The sequence below is a fragment of the Oreochromis niloticus genome, linkage group LG6 (assembly GCF_001858045.2).
Source record: "Oreochromis niloticus isolate F11D_XX linkage group LG6, O_niloticus_UMD_NMBU, whole genome shotgun sequence".
Classification (NCBI taxonomy): domain Eukaryota; kingdom Metazoa; phylum Chordata; class Actinopteri; order Cichliformes; family Cichlidae; genus Oreochromis; species Oreochromis niloticus.
Window position 1 is genome coordinate 29691015 of NC_031971.2, and position 18132 is coordinate 29709146.

The 18132-nt window shown below is 39.0% G+C and overlaps 3 protein-coding genes across 6 annotated transcripts; 1 reads left to right on the plus strand and 2 right to left on the minus strand.

Annotated features, from left to right (window-relative positions):
* Positions 1 to 882: 882 nt before the first annotated feature.
* On the minus strand, positions 883 to 4286 carry LOC102080637 (uncharacterized). 4 transcript variants are annotated; one of them, XM_019359731.2, is made up of 8 exons: positions 3137 to 4286; positions 2541 to 2632; positions 2351 to 2444; positions 2149 to 2260; positions 1851 to 2074; positions 1601 to 1754; positions 1359 to 1483; positions 883 to 1245 (listed from the first exon to the last, which is right to left on the minus strand). In XM_019359731.2, the coding sequence occupies exons 2-8, from the start codon at positions 2579 to 2581 to the stop codon at positions 1204 to 1206; spliced, it is 792 nt and encodes a 263-aa protein (XP_019215276.1). In that variant the 5' UTR covers positions 2582 to 2632; positions 3137 to 4286; the 3' UTR covers positions 883 to 1203. The 4 variants fall into 4 exon arrangements, with proteins under 4 accessions (XP_019215276.1, XP_019215274.1, XP_025763424.1 ...); XM_019359729.2 differs by having other exon boundaries at positions 2541 to 2636; XM_025907639.1 differs by having other exon boundaries at positions 2351 to 2426; positions 2541 to 4286.
* Positions 4287 to 8921: 4635 nt separating this feature from the next.
* On the plus strand, positions 8922 to 12760 carry xpa (xeroderma pigmentosum, complementation group A). The gene is made up of 5 exons (XM_003449989.5): positions 8922 to 9348; positions 9441 to 9546; positions 10606 to 10771; positions 11671 to 11788; positions 11883 to 12760. The coding sequence occupies exons 1-5, from the start codon at positions 9078 to 9080 to the stop codon at positions 12035 to 12037; spliced, it is 816 nt and encodes a 271-aa protein (XP_003450037.1). The 5' UTR covers positions 8922 to 9077; the 3' UTR covers positions 12038 to 12760.
* A 607-nt stretch (positions 12761 to 13367) lies between these two features.
* kpna7 (karyopherin alpha 7 (importin alpha 8)) lies at positions 13368 to 17264 on the minus strand. Its single transcript, XM_003449953.4, has 12 exons — positions 17101 to 17264; positions 16881 to 17024; positions 16724 to 16809; positions 16267 to 16435; positions 15987 to 16086; positions 15693 to 15775; positions 15146 to 15232; positions 14875 to 15051; positions 14436 to 14669; positions 13927 to 14109; positions 13668 to 13814; positions 13368 to 13513 (listed from the first exon to the last, which is right to left on the minus strand). Exons 1-12 carry the CDS (start codon positions 17164 to 17166, stop codon positions 13427 to 13429), a joined length of 1563 nt encoding a protein of 520 aa, XP_003450001.1. The 5' UTR covers positions 17167 to 17264; the 3' UTR covers positions 13368 to 13426.
* Positions 17265 to 18132: the final 868 nt, after the last annotated feature.

Consider the following 18132-nt stretch of genomic DNA (forward strand, 5'->3'; position numbering starts at 1 on the left):
CAGTGAAAGTCGTAATAGCATGAGTGGCATTCTGGTGCAGCACTAATGAGTTTACAATCTCACAAAACCAGGATTAAGTAAGATTTATAATTTGAAATACTATATTTAGAAGCCATTAGGGGTGCTAGTGTTTTACTTTTGTGTAGGTTCTTTTTCATATTGGAGATAATTTTTTTTTTTAAAGAAAAAAAGTACGATTATTTAGGAAAAAGAGTTTTGAATGGTGTGAGATATCATATTAGCTATAATTTCTCTGACTAATACTTCTTGAAATTACAAATAATTTAAAAAAATTACATTCACATTTCCATGACGCTTTCCAGTCAAAATGCTTTACTCCTACATTAGTATGACAGGACTGGTTATATAATAACTTAATAATAACTCAGCAGACTGGATTTCTAAAAACATGACATACTTACATGTTTCAGATCATGAAACAAATTTTAGGGCTAGACAAATATAACTCAAGTAAATACAAAATGCACACAGTAAAAAACCAAGTGTCAATTTTACACTTAGAGAGTTGATTTTAACTCTGCTTCAGATAACATTTGGTCCCACTCAAAATTAGAGTTAAATTTACTCTATGGCCAAGTGTTAACTTTTCAGTGTTAATTGTACTCAGTTTAGTGTCAAAATTAACAACAAAATGTGTAAAACTATTTAACACTGAGGGTTATTCACACTGTTCAGAATAATTTGATTACACTTTATAGAGCTATTTTTCCTCCAAATTTAGTTTAATAATAACACTCTGATGTGTAATAATATATCATTTTTATTTCTCTGTAGTGTTATTTTTTCATATTCATCTTATGATGCTATAATACTAAACTGTGATCTATCTATAAATTATGGAAATAACAACAAACATACAGGTTAAAGTAACAGCATTTATTATGTTTCTCATTTCAGTGTCATTTAATTAACGTAACAAACCCTTGCATTAGCATACAGTTCTAGGATGCTCACTAGAGAAAGCAATATGACGTTTCCCCAATGTCATAGTTGTTTGCAGAAAAGTGAAAAAGTTGGTCAGGGATGAACTGTATGATGTACCAAAGACATAATGGGCCCTAAAGAGTTCATCAAGGGATCCTACTGAACCTGTCACTTTACATGGAAGTGCATGCTTGTCAATCACAAGGTGTGCATGCTGCTTCTTGTGGATCCCTGAGCAAGAAAGCAGGGCTGACTGCTTCAGGTGATGTTGTCTAGATGCTGCTGTACACTGGTTCCAGCCTACAACAACACATTAAACAACAGTATTAAGTGACTATCCTCTGACAGTAGATTAGCTCACCTCACTGTCCATGAAAATAGAGGTGATGGAACGTATATTTTAAACAACATACCTTTGGGAATTTGATGAGGTTATCGACAGCTTGAGATGCAGACATCTTTCCTGGTCTCTTTCGCCCTCGTGCAGATGGTGGTAGCAGATATAGCAGCAAGATAGCAGACATGTCACTGTCCCAGCCTACAGACAAATAAACAAAGAATTATTCCAAAAATACATTCAACTGACAGAATTACCTATATAACCAACAATGGCAAATAAAATGAGTCACAATCAAACCATTCTCAACTTCAGTACCTGACTCAGCATTGCACATTAACTCCAAGAGCTCTGAGGTGGAGACAAATCCATGACTTTCCTTTACAACCTTTGCTTTGAGATTGATGGGCCACCTCTCCAAGAATTTGCTGGCAGTGACCTCACAAAAAAGGAGTCGGAAATCTTGTTCTATCTGTAATGCAAAAATACAGAACATAGAGAGGTGTAATGAGTGACACTGCAAGCTGCATGGAATATTTCAGTGATTCAACAAATGAAGATGTCTTACCAGTCCTGGTGTGTCCAGAAACCGCATCAGGCCTATGAAGACATCTGCTGGATTCTTTTCATCGCTAACCATTGAATGCCGATAAAAGAAGGTAGCTTTCATCTTTTTAAGGATGTCTTCATCAGCAGAGTGTCTCAAAAGAGCAATAGCTGCTCTTACATCCTCATCTGATAACACTGTCTGAGTGGTGAGTGGTCTGGATCGACCATGGCCTGGCCCACCAACTTAAGAAAAAACAATTTGATTGAATCCTGCCTACAAATTACATCAGTATCATTTAAATGATAAGTGAACTTACTTTTGGGAGATTTGCAAACCGAGGCGCTTCTTTCCTCCGCAGCTTTTCTTTGAATGGTCTTCAACCGCCACTCAAGGTATCCTGAACTGCCCTCTGGATTGTAGTAATGTTCCTATGTAATTAGATAAACGCAGAAGGACTATGTTATCAACATTTCTGAGGGCAATTATGTATTTAATGTTGAAAAGTCCCCTTTACTTACATATCCATGTTGTGAATATGGGTCTTCCAGATATGGAGACAGAGCAACAATCCCTTGCGCATACATCATTCTTACGCTTTTAGGGGGAGATGTCCTAATGTATTAATTCAATAATTGGCATTTAACATCACAATTAAAAATAATACAATCTTAAAAATGTTTCTTTATATCCTACATTTTTTATTCTCACCCATGTGTTTCTGTCATCTCAGCCTCAAGTATGTTTCTCATTCGTCTTCTGGTTGCATCTCTCAGAGATTTGGTTTTTGCATATTCTTAAACCTTTCTATAAAATAGAAACATTACTTCATATTACTTAACATATCATTAACATTGCTATCAGTTAAGTTATACAAAATATATATTTCTTACTAAATAATGAGCAAAACTCTAAATTAGTGTATGCCTTTGGCATTTGCTTAAAATAATATAAATCAGTAAAGTTAACTTCATGATAATGTTACCCACTTTTTCTGAAAGTACGTTTGCTTGTGTAAGCCAATTAGCGATTATTAGCTTACTAATAAATGGTAATTTAGTAGTTCAAACTGTACCATTAGACATGTGACAATGATATTATTTAGACAGCATTTAGAAGAAATACATAGTTAAAATGTTTTAGGTTCATATTAACTCAGTGAGAAGCTACTGGACAATATCATTAAACCTATGGGTAAATGCTGCTAACATGTCCTCACTCGACATCAGTGAAACTATAAAGAGCTATTTAGTTAAAAAAAAACTTTTAAAAAATGTTACTTGTATGGGAATGTTAACTTCACTTACCTGACTGCGGCAACTCTCCAGAGAAAATTCCATGCGCATCAGAGCTCTGAGACCCCACACGCCTGCGGACTGGTGTTTTCTACAGTCAATGGGCCAGAACCATTGTCCCGGAAGCGGCCCTGGCTTATAGCCATGGCGACCCTCTCCCAACACGGCTGCACCCGGTGAACGACACTGGAGACACTACTCACAAATGCACTGCTGCCAATCGCACGCGTTGTCTCCTTCTGTCACTGTTCCTGCTGTCGGGTCCCTCTCTTCACCTGGCCTTCATGCGTTCCTCCTCATGTCTGGGGCCTCTCTCCTGCAGTGCTTAGCTAATGCTAATGGGGTTCCTTATAAATAGGCAAACAAATAAACACTATTCTAATCTTATATTACATTCTTAGCAAATTTACAGCAAATGAAACAAAGCACAAATTCAAAGTTTTTTTTATTTTTTTTATTTTATTTTAATTTCTGGTTTGACGCTGTTTCTTAACGTAAAATGTCCTGTTGTAATTGGACATTTTGAGTTAAGAAACAGCGCCAAGTCCCAACAACACTTCCCTCATGGTGCTTTATATTGTAAGGTCAAGACCCTACAATAATGCACAAAAACTAACCCCCTAGAGCAAGCACATTGGCGACAGTGGGAAGGAAAAACTCACTTTTAAAAGAGAGAAACCTCCGGCAGAACCAGGCTCTGAGATGGGGTGGCCATCTGCCTCGGCCAGTTAGTGATGAGGGAAGGAAGTTGGGAGAAGAAGAGTGTTTATTTTGAACCACTCTGGTTTTAAAATTTAATTTAGGTTGCTGAATTAAAACAATATTTTATGCCAGTTTAAGAGTTTTGTAACATAATCACATGCACGTTTCAGTTCAATTTTAACGTGCACATGAGAAAGCCCTCAAGATGACATTTTGGCTCCTCAGCTTGGCATGTTTTTTGAAGCTGCTGACGACTGCTTCGTCAACCACTGGGTTGCTTGACCTCATTAACAGTATTGGAGAAGGCCACTTTTCACGGAGATCATTGGATACTTTCAGGCCGAGTTGTTCAATGTTTTCCATGGACATTTTGTAGTTTTTGGACAAAATTTTGTTCCAGATCTTATGGGAAAGCCTCTGTACAATAAACTCTGATGTTCCTGCATTCCATGTAGCTGTCTCATTTCTCCGTTCATAGCGTGCATTGCCAGATCTTTAGTGACATTTTTCACAGCCTCCTGGTACTCTTCCCTGTTTTAGAGACACTAAGTACTCTTGTTGGTAATGCCAACAGGTGTTTGGTGAAGGTTGGGACAGTAATGTTATCAAGCTGTTCCCTCAGATTCAAAATCAGATATTTTTCCTTGCAGTTGTGTGTTTTGCAAAGATCCTTGAGAATGACCTTGTCTATATTTTTCAGCCATTTGGGGATAGATCCAAATGTTTCAGCTCGATTTCAGGCCAAATTTTGTCAATCAGGCGATCACTGATGCAGTCAGGAGTGAGGCGCTCTGTGAAGACCTTGTATTTAGTGGAGACTTTTTCTATGGCCTGTGAAACCACCAACTCAATCACTTTGTTGACACACAACTTTTCCCCACTCAGACCATCAGATGAGGATGACTCTGGGGTTGCCGTCTCCTGTGTTTCAGTCTGAGCCTCTACTAATTCTTTTCTCTGCGTGTCCAGTTTTGTCTGCATTTCTGGTATTTTTGTCTCTGCCTGACTTTCTTTAATCTCGCTGGAGTCGTTACTCTGTGGCTGCAGAGCTTTCGTGTCCTCCTCCAGTTTTTTCTGTTCTTTTTCTGCATCCTGACAATTTGGGATGGCCTCTTTAACTTTTTCTTTTGTGTCATTCACCACTTTTTGCTCTTCCAGGAGTTTCTTATTTTGTTCCTCCAGGACTTTTTTCTCCTGCTCCAGATTCTCTCTCAGTGTTTGTTCTTTCCACAGAGCATTCCACATAGTTTCTTTCAGATTTCTTTCATGTTTCTGAAGCTGTGTGAACTTGGCAGACAGAGTGTCCTTCTCCTGTTTCAGGATCAGGATTTCGTTGTCCCTCTGCTGAAGCTGCTCTTTCAGACGGTTCATCTCAAGGTCAAAGTTGCTGGCCTTTTCCTGATCTGAACACGTCTGTTCCTCTTTTTCTTTGGTGGCGCTGCTCACCTGCAGTTTGCTCGATGCTGATTCGTCAGTGACTCCTCCAGCTTGGATCTCATACAGGTTCAGCTTGGTGCGCATCACTGACATTTGATTCATCATCTGTTTGATTTGCTGTCTGGCTCTACTTGCACCCTCTTTTAAAAGTTTGTTTTCAGACAGAGAGTTTTGCAAGGCTTTCCTAACCTTCATAAGGTCGTCGAGTGCACTCTTTGGCAGAGTGAACACAAATTCTGGTTTTCCTTCCTGATTGCTCATTTTTGATATTTAACTTTAAAACAAATTTAGTGTGTTACACTAAATCAGATATTCAAATGTGAATTCGATATTCAGATATGAATCAGGGTTTGAAGTTGGCTGTAGCAGAACAAAAGTTCGTCTAGTGAATCGCTCGTGACTGTAAGTAAGAAACCGTGCTTGACCAGTGTGCTGTTTTACCCCTATTTATGGACTTTTGTTGGCTGTGACGTCATGGTCTGATTCTCTTTGCTTTGATGTTGGAAACAGGACCCGCCCATTGAAAATAGGACCCGCCCATTGAAAATAGGTCCCGCCCACAGGTTCTCAGAATCAGGCACGTGCAGAGGGGGGGCGGAAGGGGCTTGAGCACCCGCCCCTTTCCTGATGGGTGCCCAAAGTGCCCTTTTGTTGAGGCAATTTTTTTTAAAATTTTTAATTATTTTTTTTTAAATGTGTGTGTGCGTGTGGAGTCCTGTCTGTGCCCCTCAACAATAATATTTAACTATTAATCACATTTTTGCTAAATAAAAGGACATGGCTTGCATCAGTCACATGATCACCATTAACCAATGATCGCCCTTGACGGCAGAACGCGCTGGTTACGAGCCGGGAACGAGCTCACAAAGAGCACGCGCATTTTTTGCGGTCCGGAGCTGTAGGAGAAACACAAATTAACTGAGAGACACAGACTGATGCGACAAAACCAGTAAGTAGGTGTACAGCGCACACTGTAGTCTATAGCACACAGCAGTATTAGCTTATCATGTACACGTTGGTAAGCTGTCTTGTGGCAACTGACGAACTGAAACAAATGAGCGTGCTGTGTGTGTAACAGCGCGACAAACATTACCTGTCCTTTTATTAACTGCACAAGTAGTGCTGGTCACAGCTGCTGGCTAACTGGGTAAGGCTGTCATGGGTCTGTAGCTCTGTCACCGTTTTAGGGAACATATTTAGTTTTAAAGTAAGTTACAGGGCTTTTCCTGCCTTTCTGGAGGGCTTATATTTCACTTAAAACGATCTAATATGCATGTCCACATAATAATGGATTATTATAATTATAATATTTAAAAAAACACGCTGTATTTTAAGAACATACATTAAGAAACAGATTATATTAGATTTATATTTTAAATAAAACCAAATGCTGATTTTACAGCAGCAAAATTATTGTATCTCTACAGTTTAAAAATGTAATAAGCTTTCTCCCTGCACAGAGTGGATAGTGAAACAAATGGAATCATCATAAATACATTATTATAAATTTATTACTTTTTTCCCTCATTGCTTTATTATTGTAGCTCTAGTAATAAATAATAAGGGAAGGATTCTGGATCAGCACCATGATGGAAACTTGTGCCCACAGTATGTACAGTATTCTGAAGAAGGTCTAAAATGTCACTGTGTGTGCGTGCATGTGTGTGTTTTATGTATATGGATTTTTAAAATTATTACTCATAATATAACATTGTCCAGACATGGCTGGTAAGGACATGAGGAGGAAACAGTAGGAGCTGTGTGAGGCTACTAAAGGCAGTGGATCCCTCAGCAGCTGGATTACAAAGAGCACAGGTAACATTAACACATGTACCAGTTGTTGGAGAGGTAGTCCAGTATAAAAATAATAATAAGCACAACTGAAATGTTTTGCTTCTATAACATTTTTCTGTCATCATTTTATTATAGATTAAGTGTAAGAGTTGTTAAGTGTGGATAATTAAATAATAGTTTATTGCAATAGCAAGTTGTGCCTTGTTCTCAGATGGACAGCAAGTGGAGAGTGATAGATGAAATGATCGGATGGAAGGAGGAAGAGAGGCAAAGAGTGATTCACAGGCAGGGTCTAGTTTATTTCTCAGTTTTTTGTTGCCTTATGGTTCCAAGCACTGTCACCAATCTTTGCATTTTGTTATTATCTCATGACACTTGTTTAATCAGCTACCATCTCTCCTGTGGACTTTTAAATGTCTACAGTTTCAGATCAGCACTGCCCTGCCCTCCAGCACTATCAGCAGCAGGAGCAGCAGCAACCCCTCAACAGCAACATTGTACCCATCAGGTAAAACATAGGCTACGTTTGCTTTGCCTCACAACAGTGATGTAGTATGATGCGATCCCATATTAGATTCTTGATGAATGTGTGTTGTTGTTATTCAGCCTGGTTCAATGTGCCCCTTTTTAGCTTTGAGCACCCGCCCCTATAAATGTCTCTGCACGGCCCTGCAGCAGAGGCAAAAGCTGATTGTCTCCAGGCCATGCTACACTGATGCTGTAATTTGCAGTAATCTTGAAGAAGTTTACAAATACAAAGCTCTTCTTTGATGTTGGCTGTGTTTTGCTCTCTGCCAAGACGATCTCACATAACTTCGCTAATATTGAGGTCTGAGCTCTGGGGAAGCCAATTCATGACTGATAGTCTTCCAATGTGTGTTTTTCCATTTGGGAATGTTTTTGCTGCATTACCAGTGTCTTTGGGATCATTGTTATAGGAAATGGTCTGGTTCTTATGTAGCACTTTTCTACTTGAGTATTCAAAGCACTTTATATGACATTACTCATGGACCCATTTAAACCCATTCATACAATTTTTTTAAATGCTATTTCTACTTAAGTGCTTTCCATCTAATATACAGACTACAATGAAAGCATCAGAGAGCAACTCGGGGTTCAATATCTTCCACAAAGATACTTTGGCATGCAGACTGGAGCAGCCTGTAATGAAAACACCAATCTTCCAATCTGAGCAGCTAATCAGATGTTTTCCAGATGATAATACACAGTGGATCAGAATCTTACCATACTTTTTCTGTTTGTACATCCATCAATTTTGACAAGACCGCTGACTAAAATGTAACCCCAAACAATGACAGTGCCTCCCCTGTGTTTGGCAAATGACTGTAGGCTCTGCTTAACTCTTGTTTCCTAATATCCTACCTCAGGTCCATAAAACCTGTTGATACTGAAGGACCATATGCACCTGTCAGGTCCTGGGTCTGGTCTCTGTTGTTTCTTCAAGACATGACTTTCAGATACTGTTCATATGCTGTAGATAGTTTAGATTGTGTTTAAGGCCTGACAATTCTTTTGAATGAGAAAAAAAAAGTCTGGATAGTTGTTACTCAAGAGTAACTGAAAAATTTTAAGAAACTCTGGCTCATTAGGAGCTTTTTTTCTTTTTGACTGAGCTTAGAAAATAATAAAAATGATTGGAAATCTTGAATTTCTGGTTTTACGATCACTAAGCCATAATAATCAAAATGAATATGCAATATTTTATTTTATAAAGTGTAATCAAATAGATATGTGGACGTTTTTGAATTCAGTTACTATTAGTCCGATAGCGGTGTGCTTTAGTCCACACGGGGTCAGACAGAAGGTGGCGGTATTGCCCCGAAAGCTGTTTGACAATCACCAAAAGACCCAAGAGAAAAAGAAGCCGGAAGCATACAGCTGTCAGTTTTGTAACAACAATCTAGTGCTGGACTTTGCATGGAGCGAGAGAGACTGGGGCAAGTTCTGCAGAGTAATTTAATTCATTGCTCTGCCGTGATCGCTGTGTTTAGAGAGCATCATGGATCCGTCACAGGCCGAGACAGTGGATGATGGTGCTCCGAGTCCCAAACTTGAGCTTTCCCCGGCGATGCGGGCTAAAATCGAGAGGAACCGGCAGCGGGCGTTGATGCTCCGACAAGCCCGTCTTGCCAGTCGTCCTCTGTCCGCTGTGGAGGGCGCAACAGCGGCCAAAGTTTCCAAGACCATCGACTCCGGAGCTGGGTTCTTTATCGAGGAGGAGGGAGACTTAGAGGGAGAGCAGAAGATCAAGGTAGTGGTGCATCAGCCAGGTGTGTGTTTAGTTAGACAAATACTTGCTCGTCTGGTACATACATTATATACCTTTGTTCTTGATCACTGTGGGTCTGCGTTGTGTTTTCAGCTCCGGTGATTGAACCAGAGTACCTGATGTGTGATGAATGTCAGAAACCCTTTATGGACTCGTACCTGAGCAACAGCTTTGACCTGTCTGTGTGCGACAACTGCAGGTACACACTTACCTACACACATCTGATGTGTTTGCTGCAGTTTATGTGCACAATTAATACGTTTATATTTATTAGATTTATTGGGCGACTTATATTTTAAAACTTTGAACCATAAACACCTGCAAGCCTCACTGATTTCCGGTGTTTAACAGCTGTTTACAGTCATGCTCTCCTGCCATAAGAAAGAAGAAAGAAACCAAAAACTAAAACAAAGGTTAAATCTGTGAAAATTATTGTTATTGGCTCATCTTTTTACTACAGAGAACTTTAAACACTGGTGACCCCTCAAGCTATCTTGACTTGCTTTTTTAATTTGCACAGAAACGTCTCTCTTTGGATGAAGGGGTGAACTTTCAAATTTCTGTAATTCCAATTCAGCTTTAATTCACTAGACTTCCTGCAGTTTACATTGCTGGTTACTGACAGGAAGCCCACTTTTCATTCTGTGATATTTTGTTATATTTTAGTTTAATGTAATATCAGCATTTACCTGTAATTTGGAAGTGTAACAATTCCAGTGGTGCAGCCCAGCTTAATCTTGTATTAAAATACAAATTATTTCATATCCCAGTGTCCCAGTAATATACAGTGATCAGGCATAGCATTATGGCCACTGCCTAATATTGTGTTGGTCTCCTTTTTGCTGCCAAAACAGCCCAGCCCGTCAAGGCGTGGACTCCACTCCACTAGACCTCAACCCCAGATGCTCGTTGAATTGAGATCTGGAAGAATTTGGAGGATGAATTAACACCTCCTCATGTTATTACTGAACTTCTTTTTTTTTTTTAACAAAACTAAACTCAGGCTTCATCATGAAGAAATAAAAAAAAACAGTAAGATTTGTTGTCATTTACTGTATTTGTTTGTGCATTTCATATTGAGCATTAAGATAATTAAATATTTTGTGCTGGTATCCATCGCAATCTACGTATTTAGGGGCTTTAAAGTGCAATGTTTTGGTCATTTAGTTATATCAAACCTTTTTGTGTAGAGCTGTCACATTTTTTTTTAATATAGTCATACAACTAAAGATCTATTTTAAACCTGTTTCCTTTTCAGGGACAATGAGGAAAAACACAAGCTGATCTCCAGGACGGAGGCTAAGCAGCGCTACCTGCTGAAGGACTGTGACCTGGACAAGAGGGAGCCTCCTCTCAGGTTTATACTGAAGAAAAACCCCCATAACCCACGTTGGGGAGATATGAAGCTCTACCTCCAGCAGCAGGTATGAAAATATGTGAAGATATTTGTGCAGTTCATACAACTATTTTTGACTTATATTTAGGTTATGCTAGTGTTCTTTAGTATTCAATGTTATGTGGCTAGACTGCTCATTGTCAACTTAAATATAATATTTTTATCTTAAAAAGCTTAATGTATGTGAAACTTTATTTATGTAAAAAAAAAGTGAAAAAGTCATTAGTTTGCAAATCTTCGCTAAAAACAAGCAGATAATTGTTTTTACTTTTTTTAAGTTTACAATGTACAAGTTTCATGACACAAACTTACCAGTTAAACCAACCACTAAAAAAATAAGGCTCATTGTGCAATGTGTGTTAAAAATATTTAGTCATTAGATTTATGGCAACATGAATAATGTGAAAAGATTATTACACAAGAAATGAGAGGCTGAGCTTTGAGTAAACCAAAGTACTGCTAAATGTTCAGTAAATGTATTAAAGTGTATGTTTTGTAGATTAGGTAAAAGAGAGGTAGCCTCAGGATCTAAAAAAGTGAAGCAGATGGTAATCGTCATTTAAACTTGCAGTCTGTCTAATGAACAGCAGGGGGCGATTGGTTACAAAAAGATCTATGAAAAAAATTAATTCCCACTTGGTTTAATAACTCATTAATAATTTTGAAACATTTAATAGTTTATAATTGGTTGTTTAGAAGAAAATTGTTTTTAAAGTAGGATTTACTGGCTACAGTGTGGCTGACGAGTCCTCAGTTTTCCAGATCTTAGCTTAGGGTTTCAAGCCAAAACCAAAGATGGCTGCAGCAAAATGCCTAAATTTCAACTTTAAAGCAGAATTTTACAATTCCAAGGGGGACATCATGGTGCCAGTGTCCATCTTACCTGTACAGTCTATGGTCCTGGTAAAAGGTTTTTGTATATTACAGGTGGAGAAAAGATGTATGGAGGTGTGGGGTTCAGAGGAAGCTCTAGAAGAAGCCAGAGAAACAAGAGAAGAGAACAGAGAGGTGCAGAAACAAAAACGCTTCAACAAGAAGGTCAAAGGTTGGTGTTTGCTTTGAGCCAAAATTCTCCCTTCCCAAATGGGTTACACTGAGTACTGTTAAACATCAGCTGTGTGTCTCTGTACGTGTATCAGAGCTACGCAGAGCAGTAAGGAGCAGTATGTGGACCAAAAACACCACCGCTCACCATCATGAGTACGGACCAGAAGAGGTTGTAGATGAAGAGGAAGACCTCTACAAGAAAACGTGCCTCACTTGTGGACACGAGCTTAGCTATGAGAAAATGTAGAGACATCCACAAACACTGTTAAAGATCGATGTCTGGTGCTTCGACAGGAAACAAGTTTCCAAATTCCTGTTTGTATTTTTTCCATTTATAATAAATAGCAATAAAACACTCAACCTAGATCACATAATAGGGGCCAAAATCACCATTGTATGCCACACATTAGCAGCAAGTTCTTTTTTTAAATGGCTGTTGCACATCTTAGCTTGATTGCTGACTCAGTTGTATTTTTAGCCATACTTTTGCACATTGCTTTTCCTTGTTCTGCATCATTTGAAATTTGGCAAGTCAAGGAAAGCATGATACTGAAAATTTTTACTTAAAATATTGAATTGTAGGTCTTCCTGGTGACAAATAGGACATTTTCCAAAGCTGCTGCCTTCTTAGAAAAAGTCATATTTTAGGAGGGCAGTTATGAAAAAAGTCAGCAGCTGTTGCCAGATGTCTAAGACTAGAAGTTCACATCACCTGCTGTAGTTTTGTTTTCATCATTGCTTTATGCTCAAGGCATTCTGGCAGTCAGTCTGCCAAGAGTATCAATTTTCAATTGATAAAGACATTATCAAATAGCACTGGACAGATGCACCAGTGCACACACTTCAGCCTGGTCTGACCATTGTGAATTTTCACATCTTGGTTTTTATAAATGTAATTTTGTATTAGCTTTATGGAAATGTGTAAATTTCTTTGTAAGAATATAATTAAAAATTCACCAGTTGCAAAGTTCTGAAAATGCTTTATTTTTAGGCCACTTCTGTTAGCTAGGTCGACTGTAATGCTAATCTACAGAGCAAAGCTGTAGTTCCTGATTAGCGTGCAGCCACATCGACTACATTTCAGTGGTATGTGAAGAGGATAGGTGGCTTTGGCAATTCATGCTATGGTCTTAGTCTTCTACTTCCTCTTAGCACTTTCCTTGGGCTGAAAAGGGGAAATTAGATTCAAAGCTTTGTCAATACAACAGTATACAGCGTACCAAAATGCTGTTTCACCCCAAGCCCCCCATGGGGCATTTAAGTATATAGAAGATCTCCAAGAGAAAACTAGGATTTACAAATAAGTAACATGCTAAGTTTTGGTAAAATTAAGGGATTCTGCAAGCTAATGATTTGCCCAGAGGGACACAGAATGAAATTACAGCGCAGGACAGTAGTAAAGTGAAACTAGCAACCCGAATTCCAGGAATGCAGTTGACATCTAGCCCTTATTCAAGTTCCACTTGAGAAGTTGGGGATTTGACCATTTTAAATGTTGGAAAACTTTTGTAACGTTTTAGTTTGCTGTGGTTCGCAGGTGCGAATTTGATTTGCCCAAGTTACCCATGACTGTTGAGTACCATTGAGATCATTCCTTTATTTAAATTTTCAACATGAATTCAAAACATACATAGTTTTAAAATTCAAAGGCTTTCTGGACATCAGGGCTTTGAAAACCAAATTCATCCTCTGTTGCATCAACCTTCTCACCATGAGTGTCACTCTAGATGGGGAGGGGGAAGAAGAAAAAAAAAAAAAAAAAGGTTTAATCAGCTTTCAAATCTGTTAATGTAATAATTTTTTTGCAAGTTCCCAACTTCAGATTACAAAGCTTAAGGCTCACATTATAAAGGTTCATCCGCACAGCTAAGACTTACATCACTAAAGTACTTCTCAATTATGTTATGTGCAGCCTGATAAACCATTTCATTGTCATGGTTCTGCAGAATCTCAATGCGGTCCAGTCCTCCCAGCTCTTCAATCAACAGGCTAAGCTTCTCCATCTCACCAAGCTTTTCTGCAGCCTGAAAAGTCACAGCCAAACCCAGCATCATTTAGACTCAAATCTCACTGCATTTTAATTTTCAGTTACCCAAATTAATGCATTTTATAATCTGCTACATCTTCTGCCCTCACCATGAAGATGTTGTTTATGGCATCCAATATGACCAGAATGACTTTAGCATCTTTGACCTGAAGTAGGTTGATGATTGCTTCCAGAGCACCACTCTGCACCAACTGGACCACCTGCTCCACAGTAGCCCCACTAGTGAAGTTTGTCACAGCCCAAACAGCTTCCCTCTGAGTTTTGAAGTCACCCTGAACAGATAAGCCCATTGTTACAGTGTGAAATTGGACAATTTTCTGTATTAAAGAAAAACAAAAACCTAACATACTGACGGCTAGCTTACTCAGAATCTGAACGGCACGAGTTTAAGTTGCAAGCCAACTTCCAGTGTCGATTTCAGCCCATTTATCGCGCCTTTACTTGGAAAAGAACTAAACTCTTACACTTCATCATGGCCTTTCTCCACAGAGTGATGGCTCATTAAAACTACGTTGGATCAAGTAACCCAGTAAACGCAAAGGTGGTGTACTCACAATTTTATACTTTAAATTCAGACTACAGATTGAAGGCTACTCACATTTCTCAGTAGATGTACTAGAGGAGGAAGCAGACCACAGGTGATCAGCTGTTGGATTTGCTTGCATGGACCTGCAGCAATGTTTGACAAGGCCCATGCTGCCTCCTTCTGAATACTGGCCTTTGGATGCCTCATTAACTTGGGTAAGACATTTAGAACTCCAGCATCAATTGCAGTCTGAGTCTGGAGGTCAGAGCCACTCACTGTGTTCCCAATGGAGCGGAGAGCTGGGGTCTGGTTGTCAAAGATTAATTAAAAAAAAAAAAAAAAAAAAAATTATATGAAGTGATCATTCATATTCAAATGCAACACTGAGTAATGACGGAGGGGAAGTATTAAATCTTCACATCTCATGTCAGATTTTTAACTTGCGCTCAAGTGACAGACCCTCAAGTTCAGAGTTGTTAAATTTGTGTACGTGAATAGCCGTGAATACTACCATGACACCGAGCTCCTGGTGACTCATGAGCTCCACCAGTCGAGGAACAATACCAGTTTTCACTACAATTTCAATGCGGTCATTGTCACCATCAGAAAGGTAGGAGATTGCCCAGCATGCATCAGATAAGATGTCCTTGTCACTTAGATGAAGCAGCTGGACCAGTGAAGGAAGCATCTACAGAAGCAGAAGATGCAGCTTATCAACTGGTGGATTTGGAATTAAGATGTGCAATCTGATCACGTGTCAATACAACAGTTCCTGATCTTACCTGCTGGACTGCAGACAAGGGTGGAAATGGATTCTTGTTTCGACACAGGTTGGACAGAGTCCATGTCAGGTTACGCAAATAGCCAACCTGCAGTTAGTCAATTACAGTGCAGTTTAGACCTTAAAGTTTCTTTCACCATTTTACTAGTTATCAGATAAGACCATTTTAGTTGGAGCTTTTAGTTGAAGAATCATGGAGTTGAAGTAGGATAAGTAACCTCATTAGAACTTATTTCAGCACATTTGACCAATTTGATGCACTCATTGGCATTTCCTTTGAAAGTCATCAACATGAATTACTATAACACTAGAACCAGTTAAAAGGCAGTCAAGTTCCTTTGTGGGAACTTGAGTTTGACAAATTAAAACCGTACATTTTTCAGCATAATGCATTTAAACCAATCATGATTTGGCAACGTGGTTAGTGCAAAGCTAAACCTATACTCTACCAAGTGCAGGACAATCTCAAATCCAGAATATTGAATATTTAGAAGTTATTAGAAAAAGAGAAAAACAAAAACCACAAACAAAGCTTGTATAAAACTGACCGGTGTGTCAGGAGAGATTCGAGACAACAAGGCTGGGATGACATTGCACTCAATCAGGACATCGCGATAAGTTGCACCATCACCTGAGGAGTAGTTACATTGTAAGCATAAGCAACAATGAAACTGAAGTAGACGTCTGGATTTTATTTTCCATATTCCTTTGTTTAGTGGGAAGACCTCAGAGTTGCTCAGCAACTGAGGCGCTTTTTGCAACTCATCTCACATTCCTCTATTCAACACCCCGTTTGTTAGAGCAAATCCAGACATGACAATACATTGCATTTAAGATTTAACCTGCAATGTTCCCAAGAGCCCAGACAGCCTGTTCACTAATGTGCAGCATTGGCGAGGACAGCAAAGAGATGAAAGCTGGTACAGCCCCATGTTCCACCACCTGAGGGTAGACACACACATTTAGTCTGCTCTGAAAATGGCTCGAGGAGGTTATAAAGTTAACCCAAAGCAGACATGTGACATGTCAATATAATATGTTGGATATTGACAATATCCAACATGTTGATAGATTACTGTGAAATCTGTCCAACATAACATTAATATCAGACAGCTTTAATACCTGCTGTGTATGCCAAGAGGTCCCGGAGGCAATGTTTGTTAGAGCCCAAGCTGCTTCAAACTGCAGAGTTGGCTCATCGTCCATAGACAGGAAGGACACAAAGTTAGACAGCAAACCAGCATCTATAATCTCCTTCAGAGGAGGGTTACGCTCTTGAGAAAGCAGCTTCCTGAGGAGACGATTAAAAAAAAAAAAATAAAAAAAATAATATATATAAAAGGTACACGCTTTACTTTGCTCAGTTCACTTGTTCCACTTGTACCCAATAAAATTCTTGGGTGTCATCAACATTGTATAAACGCCCATTACGGTTTCCCCACAGGTCCCATGTGATCCCTGAAATTGATGTTTTTCTTTACAGACAGACTGAGATGGTAATCATCTGTGAGATGGCAAAGAGCAAGGGTTACATTTGAAGACAGTATCAGACAGATCATAATCATCCCTGAACACTCACCGGGCTGCCTGACAGCCTCGGGTCTGGGACTTCCTGCAGTCGCTGTTCACGTCTTTAATTATGTCCTCAATGGATAAGTGGGTCACCTGGATTACAGGTATGTTGTTAGAGTCTCTGCTAGTTTTAGTAGAGTTATTAAAGGTTTCTGGAAACTTACCAGCTCGTTGGGGATGTAGTCTGGAGACAGGGCCTCCTCGTCCGGGAGGGACGACAGCGTTAGGTTTCTTCTTTTCAAGAAATTTTCATTCTTGTGAGCTTTGCGCAACTCCACGCACTCCGTGATCCTTTTCTCCCGAAGTTTCTACAGGAGTAGATGGTGTAGTTCAGATAAAATAACCCATTGCATAGAACCTAAAAAAAAATTATAGTCAACTTACTGCTGGATCTTTCCCCTTGTTTTTAAATTTGGAGAGCCGTTCATCGGTAACGTTTTTGGTGGGCATGTTGGCCTTTGAGCGCACGGTAATCCAAGCTCCTGAAATAAAAAATCAATAAAACCAACCGCCGTGTGATTATATTTGTCAAAGCCGCCTCAGGTGAATCAAGTTAGATGTGATTATTGGAGGAGCCGTGCTGATTCATTCAAGCGCAGCTGTGCAGGTTTCAATTGAGTAACGAACTTTAGGGCTCCTGCAAGGTCACTTTCAGTCTATAGCAAGAATAGAACAAGCTTGCTTTCATGCAATGGACTCAATATCAATATAATTCCATCGCTGCTTCTTTTAAAAATATTCGCAAAAACAATAAAATAAAATAAAATAAAAGCAAAAAATATAATTCCACTGCAGACTGCCTTTTACTTGATTTTAATTTTATACGGATGATAGCTCAAATTAAAAATGGGGATTTCCATGTTTAAATATTTTTTCCTATAATGCACTCTGGAATACACATGACACATGCATAATATATATATATATGTGTGTGTGTGTGTGTGTGTGTGGGTGTACACAGTTATGAGAAATAATTAAACGCTAGCGACCTAAATTCCTCGCACTGGAAATTTGGGGGGCTGCAGACACTTTTGCGTAGGATTTATCTTAGACAGCAGAGGGCAGCACAACATAACAGACAAACTGCTTGCATTAGATAAAAAAAACTGTGATGACAGTAAAGCCCCTGCTAAATAAAAATAAGATTTTAAATGTATCATTAATTAGTTCGTGTCTATCGAACAGTTGGTTTTAATTCAGTTGTTTATTTTAGCGTGAAGAATAAAAGAAAAAGAAAAAAAGTGGAGCTAAACAGGAAAAATGAGAAAATAAATGGATCAAAGTAGTGAAAGAGATGAAAGTCACTGACAGAGAAAGCGAGCTAGGGAAAAAGTGACAGTGATGGAGTCTCGTCTTCCTCTGTAATGACCAGGAAGGGCCGAACAATGGTCAGAGGGAAACCTCTGACCAAGTTAT

Excerpts from the sequence above, each read along its gene's own strand:
- kpna7 (XM_003449953.4), bottom strand. The coding sequence starts at position 17,166 with ATGCCCACCAAAAACGTTACCGATGAACGGCTCTCCAAATTTAAAAAC. Across the intron at positions 16,810-16,880 it reads ACTACATCCCCAACGAGCTG|GTGACCCACTTATCCATTGA; the intron begins GTAAGTTTCCAG and ends CCTGTAATCCAG. Across the intron at positions 13,514-13,667 it reads TTGAGAAGTACTTTAGTGAT|AGTGACACTCATGGTGAGAA; the intron begins GTAAGTCTTAGC and ends CTCCCCATCTAG.
- xpa (XM_003449989.5), top strand. The coding sequence starts at position 9,078 with ATGGATCCGTCACAGGCCGAGACAGTGGATGATGGTGCTCCGAGTCCC. Across the intron at positions 9,547-10,605 it reads TCTGTGTGCGACAACTGCAG|GGACAATGAGGAAAAACACA; the intron begins GTACACACTTAC and ends TTTCCTTTTCAG. Across the intron at positions 10,772-11,670 it reads AGCTCTACCTCCAGCAGCAG|GTGGAGAAAAGATGTATGGA; the intron begins GTATGAAAATAT and ends TGTATATTACAG.
- LOC102080637 (XM_019359731.2), bottom strand. The coding sequence starts at position 2,581 with ATGAGAAACATACTTGAGGCTGAGATGACAGAAACACATGG. Across the intron at positions 2,075-2,148 it reads GGTTTGCAAATCTCCCAAAA|TTGGTGGGCCAGGCCATGGT; the intron begins GTAAGTTCACTT and ends TTTTTTCTTAAG. Across the intron at positions 1,246-1,358 it reads ACCTCATCAAATTCCCAAAG|GCTGGAACCAGTGTACAGCA; the intron begins GTATGTTGTTTA and ends GTGTTGTTGTAG.